The sequence below is a fragment of the Heterodontus francisci genome, chromosome 23 (assembly GCF_036365525.1).
Source record: "Heterodontus francisci isolate sHetFra1 chromosome 23, sHetFra1.hap1, whole genome shotgun sequence".
NCBI classification, from domain to species: Eukaryota; Metazoa; Chordata; class Chondrichthyes; order Heterodontiformes; family Heterodontidae; genus Heterodontus; species Heterodontus francisci.
Window position 1 is genome coordinate 25,437,755 of NC_090393.1, and position 12,860 is coordinate 25,450,614.

The 12,860-nt window shown below is 42.6% G+C and overlaps 1 protein-coding gene across 1 annotated transcript in view; it reads right to left on the minus strand.

Moving 5' to 3' along the window:
• The window catches only part of selenoe (selenoprotein e), a 34,487-nt gene that overhangs the window by 9,275 nt on the left and 12,352 nt on the right, over positions 1 to 12,860 (minus strand). Inside the window, exon 3 of the mRNA XM_068055560.1 lies at positions 1,455 to 1,531. Within this exon, the coding sequence (XP_067911661.1) occupies positions 1,455 to 1,498 (44 nt within the window). The 5' untranslated portion in view covers positions 1,499 to 1,531. The remainder of the gene's footprint in view (positions 1 to 1,454; positions 1,532 to 12,860) is intronic.

Below are 12,860 nucleotides of genomic sequence, written 5' to 3' on the forward strand. Positions count from 1 at the left end.
TAATAATCAAAAAGGCTAATGGACTGTTAGCTTTTATAACTGGAGAGTTAGAATATAAAGGGGAAGAAGTTTTGCTACAGCTAGACAAAGCCCTGGTTAGACCATATCTGGAATACTGTGTAGAGTTCTGGGCACTGTTGTGTGTGTGTACACCTTTAAGAGGTGTGGCTACAAGATCACGTTAGTCATGTAAGAGCTATGATGTAACACACCATGTGATTCTGAGTGTTTGGCAGTCTTGAAGAAATACCTGTACAGTGAACATTTTGATGTACTAGCTGCTACACCATTACTCAATAAAGAACCCACAATATTACAGTACTGGTCCCATGTGGAATGTTTAGTCTTTGTGTACAGTCTCTACCAAAACAGGTGTTCAAGGAACATGCAACATGTTGGCAGCGGTGAGATTTCTGAAGACCCAAAGAGGCAACACATTATCACCACTGGGTTTTTAGAAGAACTAGTCACGTCACAATATTGTGTTACTGATCCCATCTGGAATGGTCAGTCTTTGTGTACAGTCTCTACTAACACAGGTGTTCAAGGAACATGCAACAGGCACTGCACATTAGAGAGCATATATTAGCATTGGAAGGAATGCAGTGCAGATTCACCGGAATGTTACCAGGCCGCCAAGGGTTAGATTATGAGCAGAGATTGCATAAATCAGGCTTGTATTCTCTGGAATATAGAAGGCTAAGGGTGATTTGATTGAGGCTTTTAGAATTTTGAAAGGAATTGATAGAATGGAATTTTTTTTCTTCTGGTGGAGAAGTCTAGGGCAAGGGGACATAATCTTAAAATCAGAGCCAGACCATTCTGGAGAAAAGTTAGAAAGCACTTCTTCACGTGGTAGAAGTGTGAAACTCTCCCACAAGAAGCAATAGATGCTATCTCAGGTAATAATTCTAAATCTGGTCGTGACACATTTTTGCTAGACAAGGGTATCAAAGATTATGGAGCCACAGCAGGTGGATGGAGTAAAGATACAGATCAGCCATGATCTCATTGAATTGCAGAACAGGCTTGAGGGGCTGAATGGCCTTCTCCTGTTCCTTTGTTCCTCAGGATGTCCCAAAGCACTTTACAGCCCATTGAAGTGTAGACTCTGTTGTAATGTAGGAAATGCGGCAGCTAATTTATGGACAGCAAGGTTCCACAAACAACTATGTGATAGGTGACAGTCTCCAGCACACTGTGAAATCCTGCATTCAACTATCAAAATGATGAGTCTACAGTTAATGCTGGGAGTATCTATTGATGCTTGAGTAAAATTGAATATTATGAATGTCAAAGGGCGCACAAAATGTATAATGATACTCCTCAAGCCTGTTAGCAATTACTGTTTGGAAACTTTGAATCTCACAGCGATAGTGAATCCCACCGATGAAAGAGAGAATAGGATTGAATGTGCCAGCCTGTCTCTTCATTACTGTCATACAAAAGGATACTATAATGCCAAGCGGTTCAAGAGGAACTGGTACAGCTCTGGCATCTTCTTAATTGATCATCCAACCAAACTAGGAGCCTATAAAACACAATCAGAATTCAGGATTAACAGAGCGCAGAGCTGGTGAAATAGTTCTTAATCTAATGTGGAGTTGGTTATGGTAACTGTTGCCTCCAGATAGCCATTTTTTCCTTTGTTCCAGTTTGCCCCAGTCTAGTTATATTGGAACCAATATCAGGTGACAATACTGGAACCAATGCCTGGTGTACCATTAAACAAAGGGTTGGGTATGGTCTGTAGCATTGCTTGCGTGCAAGTCTTGTACCAAAATTTTGGGTTTCTTCCTTTTAATTTTTGCTAATCCCTTCTCCGCCTGCCCCTTCATCTTGGTAAATACTATTGATGGGTCATTTTGCTATCTGAGGCTCCACAAAAGCTGTCAGAATTTTTGTCACCCAATTGTGATGCTCCCCTTCAATTGTCCCCATCCTTTTACGGTTGGGCTACATTCTGTTTCCTCTCCCACTGGTAGTCTGGTGTTTAGATCTTTCAAACCTCTATCATGAGCTTATCCAGGAACATTGGGTGTAAACAGTTCACTTCCATTTAGTCTGTTAAGCCTGCCAAAAGAGGAAAATCTCAATTTTTAGATGCATTTCTGTAGAGGAAAAGATCAAGAGATATAGTGAGAATGTGGGCTAGTCAGATTCGGCTCACAAAATAGCCCTTCAGCCCAATTGATCTTGTGCTGTCTTGTCTCTCCCTTATGGCATGCGGTTGTTTCTTAAATGAGCCCAGTGTCCTGGTCTCAATTCACTGCCTGACAATTCACTCCAGCTGTTGATCCATCTCTGTGCAAGGAAATAGTTCCTAATGTTTGTTCTAAGCTCACCTTTTATAACTTAAAGCTGTGCCCAGTTGTCCTGTTGCATGGTCTATCTGAAAGTATTGTTCCAGGTTTGTCTCTTTAATCCAGTTAAGGGCCCTGTACACATCCATAAGGGGTCCTCTGAGTACTCTTTTTTTGATTGAACAGTCCTTCCTTATCAAGCCATTCCTCATTGTTCTTCCCTCTAACACCGGGGGTTAACTTTGTTGTTATCTTTTGCATTGCCTCCAGGCTTTGGATGGGCCTATTCTATCATAGCAACCAGACAGCAGACATGGCAATTGTACACAGAGCAGCAGGTGAGGTCTGACCAGTGCAATGGACTTGTCCAGCATGACCTGGAGGATTTGAACCCTTGAACATTACTTTAAATTGTGAGAGTGGGAGAGGGGGCGCAGGCCCAAGCTGGTAAAAGGTAATGTATGGGCTGATATTAGGAAGTTCCTATTCACACAGACAGTGATCAACACCTGGAGTGGACTTCGTGATCGACTAGTGGTGGCAAAAACCCTAGATCTGCAGTGGTGGCATTTTCTAAAAAGGGCCTACTACCTGTCAGGTGTTTCTGGATAGATAACTTAATGGTCTCCCTCTGCATAATTATTTTGTAATCTTACAAATTCCACAGGTTTGGCAATATAGCCCAGTATCCAGTTCTTTTTCTTTACTACCACCTCACACTGTTCAGACACAGTCTCTTTCAACTTCCTGTGGCCAGCACTGGGATCTGATTGAAACCTTTTGCTCATCATGAACCACTTTCCATATGAATATCACCTCTGATGCTTATCAAGAAGGGCCATTGTGTAATAGACTGTGGGCTAGATAAAGCTTGCCTGCTGTGTGATCTTTCTCTCACCTGCAGCCTTCGTCATCTCTGCCTTAACCTTTCTTCTCCCGACTTTATCAATACTAATGTAGCCATTTAACCTTTTCTCTTTTATTCATTCTAACCAAGAAATTCACTGTTCTTCTCCTCCCTGCATTATCACTAGGTAAAAAGCAAGACATGTCACACCATCTCATATTCCAACTCAATCTTCCCAGTATCTCAGGACTGGGGGAATCCTACTTCGTTCAGCATCCCCAAACTACAGGTTTTTAATGGGCAAGCCTGCCATCACTTGACAACTCCTCCATCTCTTGGTCTCCTTTTTTTCAGCATTGGTAAGATCCTGCAGTGTGACCCTTGCCTCCCCCTCAGTTTCTCAATGATAGAGAAGGTACTTACAACTAGTGTAGCTCGAGCTATTTCCATTTCTTCCTGATTCGCATCTTCTGCTGAGTTCTGTCCATTGGCGTGGTGGATGGTCAGTGCCAGCGCACACAACAACAATGCCTGCACCATCTCTCCCAACTGGAGCAAGAGGCAGACTGAGGACCACATGACACATTCATAACTTATAACAGGCTCAGGGCTGAACCATTTTCCAGAGGGAGGAGACCCAGCCAAAATTGAATATGAATTTACGGTACTCAATTCAAGGTAAATAGTATGCAGTAATAACTACTGTTATGCTGAGGTCATTAATGAGCCCAGTCGGCAACAGTGAGACACTCAGTGTTGGCTTACCCTGTGTTCGATGCAGTTTACCTGGAGGAAGATGGTATGTTCCTTGTCCTACAGGTATAACAGGTGTCACTTCAATTTCTTTCCCAGGGAGGTATTAATATGTAGTCAATGCAACAACCACACGTCAGCAATCCAACTGATGGGCTGCCAAGCTGCCAGCAGAAAGTCGCTCCCAAAAGACAGCTTACCAATTTTAATGTGGGGAATCAGGTGGGGTGGCTGTGTGCCAAGGGCCTGCAACAGTAGCTTAAAGGGGAGGTGTATTTTACATCAGGGAGAGAAAGAAGCCACACTGAAGCAGCAATTATTCCTAACAGCACTGTTGGTGTACTTACACCCCAAGAACTGTAGCCATTCAAGAAAGGCAGCTCACCACCACCATCTCAAGGGCAATTATGAATGAACAATAAATGCTGGCCTTGCCATCGATGCCCACATCCCATTGACTGAATAAAAAAAAGCTTTCAAATCCAGTAAGGTGGAACAACCCCTCGTAACTTCCAGGAAAATATCTCCAAAAACTCCATCCAGTTTTACCTGACAGCAGCTGCGATCCCTTTACGTATCACTGGACATGCCACTTCCTTGTACTGTGTTATGACCGAAGTTGGAGGAATGCATTGTCTTTGTCTAGTTCCGCTTCTCCACTGGTCACAACATATATTTAAATGTTTTACCCAGGTACCGATACGGCCAATTATATACTTTATCTGTACTAGTTTCAGAATATAAACTCGTCAACCAGGTTTCTTTAATAAATAACAACATTGTTGATTTATTATAAAACAACAATTCAATAAAGATGCCAAGCTTATTAACACACAGTTTGAAATATGAAAGTATAAATATCTACCCTTCTAAAATAACCTAACACACATACATTGGTTAAAGAAAAAAATAGAGAAAAATGAAAAAACTGGCTCTGCAGAGATAAACTTTTAAAAAATTACTTTGGCCAAGTTATTGTCAATTCTTTTTAGAGGGGATGTGCGAGGCAAGTTCTGTACACAGAGGGTGGTGAGTGCCTGGAACTTGCTGTCGGGGGAGGTGGTGGAAGCAGGTACAATAGCGACGTTTAAGAGGCATCTTGACAAATACATGAATAGGATGGGAATAGAGGGATCCGGTCCCCGGAAGTGCAGAAGGTTTTAGTTTAGGCAGGCATCAAGATCGGTGCAAGCTTGGAGGGCCGAATGGCCTGTTCCTGTGCTGTACTGTTCTTTGTTCTTTGTTCTTGATGAAAAGGGATAAGATATGGAATGTTCCAGACGGCCTTTGGTCTGATGTCCAGGTACACGTGGATGGCTGTCACCGGGATCTTTCTGGAGCAGTTCTGTTCAGGAGACATCAAGGAGCAATCTTGCAGGCTTTTCGGGAGAATTACTGCATGAGTGGTTTCAGCTATCACACTGGATTCTCAGTAGATTTTCCAAAACAGGTGTAAAAGGATAAGTTGGGTGGCTTCTCTCTTAGCAGGCTACACACCAATTGAACATTCAAACAGTCCATGCCCAAATCAGAAAGCCAAAACTCCTGACAACCATAAACCTAGATATATGACTTCTCTGTAAACAACTCCAATAGCCAGCAAGGTTCCTTATGATTATTTAGCACTTCATTGTCTCTTCCAGTAACTGATTCTTTAAAAATAATTCAAAGTGTCCTTCCAGTAACCGTTAAAAAGAACTCCAGGCTTCTCCTCAGTCTTTCAAATGAACCAATTTTCACAATCTTTTAAACATGATTCCTCAAAACAATATTAATAATCGAAGCACCTCCATGACATCTGCCAATGGTTGGCAGGCTGGAGCGTGAACTGGCTGTAGTCAGGCGGGCAGAGACGGCTGTGGCATCAGGGTCTAAGTGACATTACTTGACCCCTCCTGCTTGTAATGGGAGCCCTGGCTGTCAGGATTCAAGTCTGCCCGGAAATTTAGAACAAAGCAACAGAAAGTCATATGCACTGACAGCCGTTCCATTTTGGTTCCAAAATTGCCTTGTTTTTAAGTGTACGCAGGGTGGCAGCGAGATTAAAAAAATCACACCCAGTAGCTTGAGACTGTAAACAATGGTCCTTGTGACAGACTCTGAGGCAACTTGATCTTTATAGAAATGATTGGCAGACATTCAAGTCGCCTGATCTTCCAGAAGTTTCTTTTTGTAGTTTCAAATTTTGCATCAAGCACTGTTGTAAAATGGTGGTGTCCTCAGATTCCAGTGTCACCACAGCTATGGACCTTTCTTCTTCCAGCATCTCATCGTTTATCGGTGTGGTAATAACACTCTTCTATGACCCTCTTCTCGCACTCCTGACTGGTCTCCCACATTCTACCTTCTGTAAACATGAGGTCATCCAAAACTCTGTTGCCCGTGTCTTAACTTGCATCAAGTCCCTTTCACCTATCACCCCTGCGCTTGCTGATCTGCATTGGCTCCCGGTCAAGCCAAGTCTTGATTTTAAAATTCTCATCCTTGTTTTCAAATTCCTCCATGGCCTTGCCCCTCCCTATCTCTGTAGTCTCCTTCAGCCCCACAACCCTACGAGATATCTGCACTCCTCTAATTCTAGTCCCTTGAGCATTCGCGATTTTAATCACTCCGCCATTGGTGGCCGTGCTTTCAGTTGCCTCGGATCTAAGCTCTAGAATTCCCTCCCTACACCTCTCCGCCTCTCTACCTCGCTTTCCTCCTTCAAGACACTCCTTAAAATCTACCTTTTTGGTCATCTAACCTAGTATCTCCTTATGTGGTTTGGTGTCATATTCTGTTTTTTAACACTCCTGTGAAGTGTCTGGGGATTTTTTTATTATGTTAGAGGTGCTATATAAATATAAGTTGTTGTTGGTGTTGTTGTTGTCAATGCAGTGATGATTTTAATAGACAAGCTCGCTTTCCAATTTATTTATCAAACTCATGAGGAATTGGGAGTGAAGTTTAAAGATGTAATGTCAGTCCCAGAGAGCAAATGCAGCAGTGTGCATTAAATAATTAATGTAACTCACAGCTCCAAAGTATACTATGTGATAATATAATATTAATAACAATTTCACAATAAAAGATTAACATCGCTTTAGCTTCTATCCCCAGGAGTAAGTTACATGATACAGTCTAATCGAACGATTGGGATGGTTCATATATCGATTAACAGGTATCAGGAGTGAATTACAAGTTGCAAGTTTATATGTAAAATAACAAATACCTGGTTGTGTGAGTGTTCCAACCTCAGTGAGACTGTTAACGTTAAAACACAAGATATGAACTCCCCAGACCAATTTAAAGAATCACTTGACAAGATTTCAAGTTTTAAGACTTTTATTATAACAACTAAACTAAAATCACCATTAACTGAACAGTACCCTGTAAGTAGCCAATGCTCTAAATTACAGAGAAAGATATTTTCTTCACTTTTCTTCACACACTTGAAAACCTCACTCCACATTTATATATTACACAGTCTTCCTTGAAGCAAAATCTTTGCAGCTAAAAGTTCCAAACTCTTCCCGGTTGCAATGGGTTGGATCTCCCAGACCTTCTGAAAGTCAACGTCCTCTTTGCTCACTTATTCCGCCCACTTTCGACCTGGACTTCCGTGAATAAGGCAATCTCTGGGGATCCTGTTGGTCTTTTCCTTCTCTGCAAACCTTAACTTTCAAATCAGGTTCAAGTTTTTTCAACCTTTCTCCGTATCATTGTTCCGAGAGCAGGTGTTCCCTCTCTCTCTCTCTCTCTCTCTCTCCCTTGAGGCTGCCATCACTGGTCAGTGTCTTCCAGTCTTCCTTACAGCCTGCAGATTTCTCAAAGTCTGTAAAATTTATCCAGAACTAGAAGATCAATGGTCATTTGATTTTTTTCCCCAATATGCAGAGCCCACAAGTCTGACCACAGCCAAACCACCTGGGCCTTCCTCTGTTTCCAGGTGTTTGCAATTGCAAAGCACGTTTGAATTTTCAAAGCCACTGGCTCCTTGTTTACAAACTGGAAATCTGGGAAATTGAAACTCATTTTCCATTAGTGTTATATCCGTGCATTCTCTGCTTTTGAAAAGGGTCTTTGGTCTGGGTTCTTTGTTGTCCTGGTAACCAAGATGCCTGTCTTGTCTTTAGGCCGAGTTGATGTGAAGTCACATGACTTTTCTGACTCCATCTTAAACTACAGTAAAAATCCCAGTTTTGCAAACAAAGTCATGCTATGAAGTCCACCGTTGACAACAGTGAGTTAAAGGTTGGACTCTAACCAAGGTGCTGGAATATTTTATATGTGGAATAATGGATCTGAAAGACTGAGCTGCAGGCCAGAGGGTCGCTCAGACTGAGATACTGATCTATTGTGTTATATTGTTTGTTACATAGCAAATACTTGTTCAGACCATTTGTTCACTATATTTAGTTCTGGCCTCAGTTCTTTCGGTTCCATTTTTGGATCAGACAGTTCATTTTGAATGGGCTGTGCTGACCTTTCTGAATGACAAACTAAGACCACAAATCGTTTATAAAAAAACACGTTTCTCATGTTTTCACTGAATTTTAATCAATAACAAAGAAGATATTGAAACTCGAGCCCAGGTAATATTTGTTTTCACATGTTGTTGCCCTACAAGCAGAGCCATTCTTGAGATGCCGACTTTTTTGAAGCTGTTGATCAGTTTGTGGTTGTTCTTTAGGATGGCTTACATGCCGCTAACTGCTGATGGTGTCTTTGACAGTCTGACCTGTTCTTCATGTCATGAACAATTGCAGCAAGTGCCCACTGGATGGTGCCATTTGCTCATGAACTGAATAGGTCCTGTGGCAAGCTCACAGCTCGAGAGCAGGAGTCTGCAACCTTTTTATTTACCTAAAGAGCTTTTTAAAACAAAAGTTCCAAAAATAAAAACTGTTGGGAGCCACAAGGCATTTCTAAACCAAGTACTTCGCAAATTGCCAAGGCAGGTGGGATTAGTATAGATAGGCATTATGGTCGGCATGGACACGATGGGCCGAAGGGCCTGTTTCTATGCTGTACGACTCTATGACTCTATGTTTCTGTTAGAATGCATAATTTGTATATATAATTTAAAAAATATTGAATTTATGTATCAATAGAAAAAAATTGAAATAAAATAGACCTAACTCTGAATTATCATTTTTTTTTATTTGAATTTTGTCAGTAAAGTCATCTTTAAAACAAACTTTAACTTAAGACGCATAGAATTAGGACAATTTTTTTGGCTATTGACTCCCATGATAAAAACAGCTTCTAATAGCACAGAATAATTTTCATCTCAGCTATATTAGAAACAATCATGGTCGCAAGCATAAAACCTGTTCCTTGAATCAAAGGTGTTATCTCGAACCATGGTGTAGCTATACCGCTCAAACAGGTTTATTTAGAGAATGATGATATTTTTTCGTTAAAATAATAATTTGAAACTGCGAAGTGCATCATAATGATTAGCTTTTATCCCCACAATAAAAACACATTCCTTGACTTTTTTTAGGCATTTTTCATGGTAGTGTGATCCAACTGGAAGACTAGCAGGTTTTAGGCAGACCAAAGTGTATCCTTCACCGAGTTGATGGTCCTCCGGCAACAGTTGATATTTATCTCGGTGTATGTCCCTGGGAACAGCCCGTAGAGCACAGACTCCTGTGTTACAGAGCTGCTTGGGATGAACCTCGACAAAAACCACTGCATCTCTTTCCACACCTGCTTTTACAAAGGCACATTCCAGAAGGAAGTGGGCAACAGTTACCCCACCACAATTACCTCGAGGCTAGCTTGCGGAGGCAAAGAGATTCCGGGCATGCATGAAGGATCTGAAAGGGAGGGCCTTTCTCAGCACAAGTCAAGCTATGTCTTGGTGCTTGTTTGAAAGTTCTGGCAATGAGGCATTCTGTCAAATTATAGAGTCATAGAGTTATACAGCACAGAAACTGGCCCTTCGGCCCATCGTGTCTGTGCCAGCCATCAAGCACATAACTATTCTAATCCCATTTTCCAGTGCTTGGCCCGTAGCCTTGTATGCTACGGTGTTTCAAGTGCTCATCTAAATACTTCTTAAATGTTGTGAGGGTTCCTGCCTCCACCATCTCTTCAGACAGTGCGTTCCAAATTCCAACCGCCCTCTAGGTGAAAATCGTTTTCCTCAAATCCCCTGTAAAGCTCCTGCACCTTACCTTAAATCTATGCCCCCTGGTTATTGACCCCTCCACTAAGGGAAAAAGTTTCTTCCTATCTAACCTATCAATGTCCCTCATAATTCTGTCTACCTCAATCATGTCTCCCCCTCAGCCTTCTCTGCTCTAAGGAAAACAACCCTAGCCTTTTCAGTCTCTCTTCATAGCTGAAATGCTCCAGCCCAGGCAACATCCTGGTGAATCTCCTCTGCACCCTCTCCAGTGCAATCATATCCTTCCTATAGTGTGGTGCCCAGAACTGTACACAGTACTCCAGCTGTGGCCTAACCAGCATTTTATATAGCTCCATCATAACCTCCCTGCTCTTATATTCTACGCCTCGGCTAATAAAGGCAAGTATCCCATATGCCTTCCTAACCACCTTATCTACCTGTGCTGCTGCCTTCAGTAATCTATGGACAAGTACACCAAGGTCCCTCTGACCCTCTGTACTTCCTAGCGTCCTACCACCTATTGTATATTCCCTTGCCTTGTTAGTCCTCCCAAAATTCAACACCTCACAAAATGACTTTGGCAGTCTGCTCGGGGAACCATCCAACAGGATCCACCATCTCCTTTTCCCGTAGGGCCTTGAGGACATTCCATGTGGACCACTGCCTGATGGATTGGTGGTCAAAAGTGTTTTTCTGCACAAACTTTTCAGAGAAAAGAGTTGTCCACGACCGAGTGTTGCAGACTGGCACATTCCAAGGCCCAGAACGACGTGCTGAGGGACGCACTAAAGCTTGGGGCAGCCGCTACAAAGGCTCAATGGGGAAAGACCACTGTGTCAGGTCCTCCCGCCATGGTGAACTGAGTGGCTGGGCCCATGGGAAACCACTCAGGCTGTATACACCAAAATGTTTTTAACTATGGAACATTGAATTTAAAATGGAATGGCAGGAATTGTGAGGCACTTCATGTTTTTCTGTATGAAAGAAACCGGATCTCTATTGTACTTTCTGAAATGTGAAATTTGAATTGTTTGTAATCTATGTTTGCAAATTTTTATGACTAAAGTATATTTTTGGAAAAAAAAGTTAATGTGATCCAACTGCAAAAGGTTGGGAGCCGCAAATGAGATGTTAAAAAGCCACTTCCTGCTCCGGAACCACTGGTTGCAAACCCCTGGCCTTGCAATCACCAGCAGCAAAATACAAACTCAAAAATAACTCCACAGAACTCTTCCAGGTCCACTTAAGGGTGCTCACAGCACGGGGACCCTTGATGCTAAGAGAAATCCATTCAACGTTTCACGGCAAATCTTTAGTGCAAGATCATTAAAGTTCCAATCAGTTTCCTGGTACTTTGATAGCTGTGGTAGAGGAGTCTTCATGAATCAAGCCTTTTAACTCTAAAATCAGTTCCTTGCTCTATGGCAGCGAGGCCTGGACAACATATGTCAGCCAAGAGCGACGTCTCAATTCATTCCATCTTCGCTGCCTCCGGAGAATACTTGGCATCAGGTGGCAGGACCGTATCTCCAACACAGAAGTCCTCGAGGCGGCCAACATCCCCAGCTTGTACACCCTACTGAGTCAGCGGCGCTTGAGATGGCTTGGCCATGTGAGCCGCATGGAAGATGGCAGGATCCCCAAAGACACATTGTACAGCGAGCTCGCTACTGGTATCAGACCCACCGGCCGTCCATGTCTCTGCTTTAAAGACGTCTGCAAACGCGACATGAAATCCTGTGACATTGATCACAAGTCGTGGGAGTCAGTTGCCAGCGTTTGCCAGAGCTGGCGGGTAGCCATAAAGACGGGGCTAAAATGTGGCGAGTCGAAGAGACTTAGTAGTTGGCAGGAAAAAAAGACAGAGGCGCAAGGGGAGAGCCAACTGTGTAACAGCCCTGACAAACAAATTTCTCTGCAGCACCTGTGGAAGAGCCTGTCACTCTAGAATTGGCCTTTATAGCCACTCCAGGCGCTGCTTCACAAACCACTGACCACCTCCAGGCGCTTACCCATAGTCTCTCGAGATAAGGAGGCCCAAAAGAAAGAAAAAAGAAAGAAGAACTCTAAACTCAGCATTGTCTGCATAACACATTCTTTCCCAGGACCGCAAACCTGTGGAACTTGATCTTCCTTTCCTCTACAATTTAAATCCTTTTAAAATCCCAGCTTGTTGTGACGTTCTTGCTCTTGATTTACTATTATCTTTTCTCCAACCTCAGTAGTGCATCCTTCACACTGGTGATTAGCCTTCTATTGAGGCTTGTCAATTGAAAAAGGCCAAACTCCGTGGCCAATTCCCTAAAACAATGTAAAACTACTAAAAGGACTGGCCAAACACTTTTTCTTGAAGAGTGTTCGCCCTGAATGAGCCTAAAATAAATCTGCCTGATTCCCAGCACCCTGCACACACTCTGCAATTAAAACGGGACAAAGGGGGCCCACAGTATAGTAATCTAACCAGTTGGTTGGCCGTGCTCAAATCCAGCGAATCACCTTCTGTTTAAAGAGCCACCATCATCAATAAAAAAATGGTAAGCATTCTTTTGTTCACTTAAAAGTGCACAACCCATTTAAAGGGACATGCCAGTAGAACAGACACATTCCCTTTATCTAATCACATTAATAAAGTTAATACCTCTGTATGACGTGAAGAAGTGTTTCACTATAATTCATGCCATCAGGTTGCATGGTTCTAAATCACCAAATGGGACTATTGCCAATTTGCTGGATTTATGCAAGGCCAAGGTCCCTAATACATAAGGACATAAGAATTTAAGAAATAGGAGCAGGAGTACGCCACATGGCCCGTTGAGCCTGCTCCGCCATTCATATG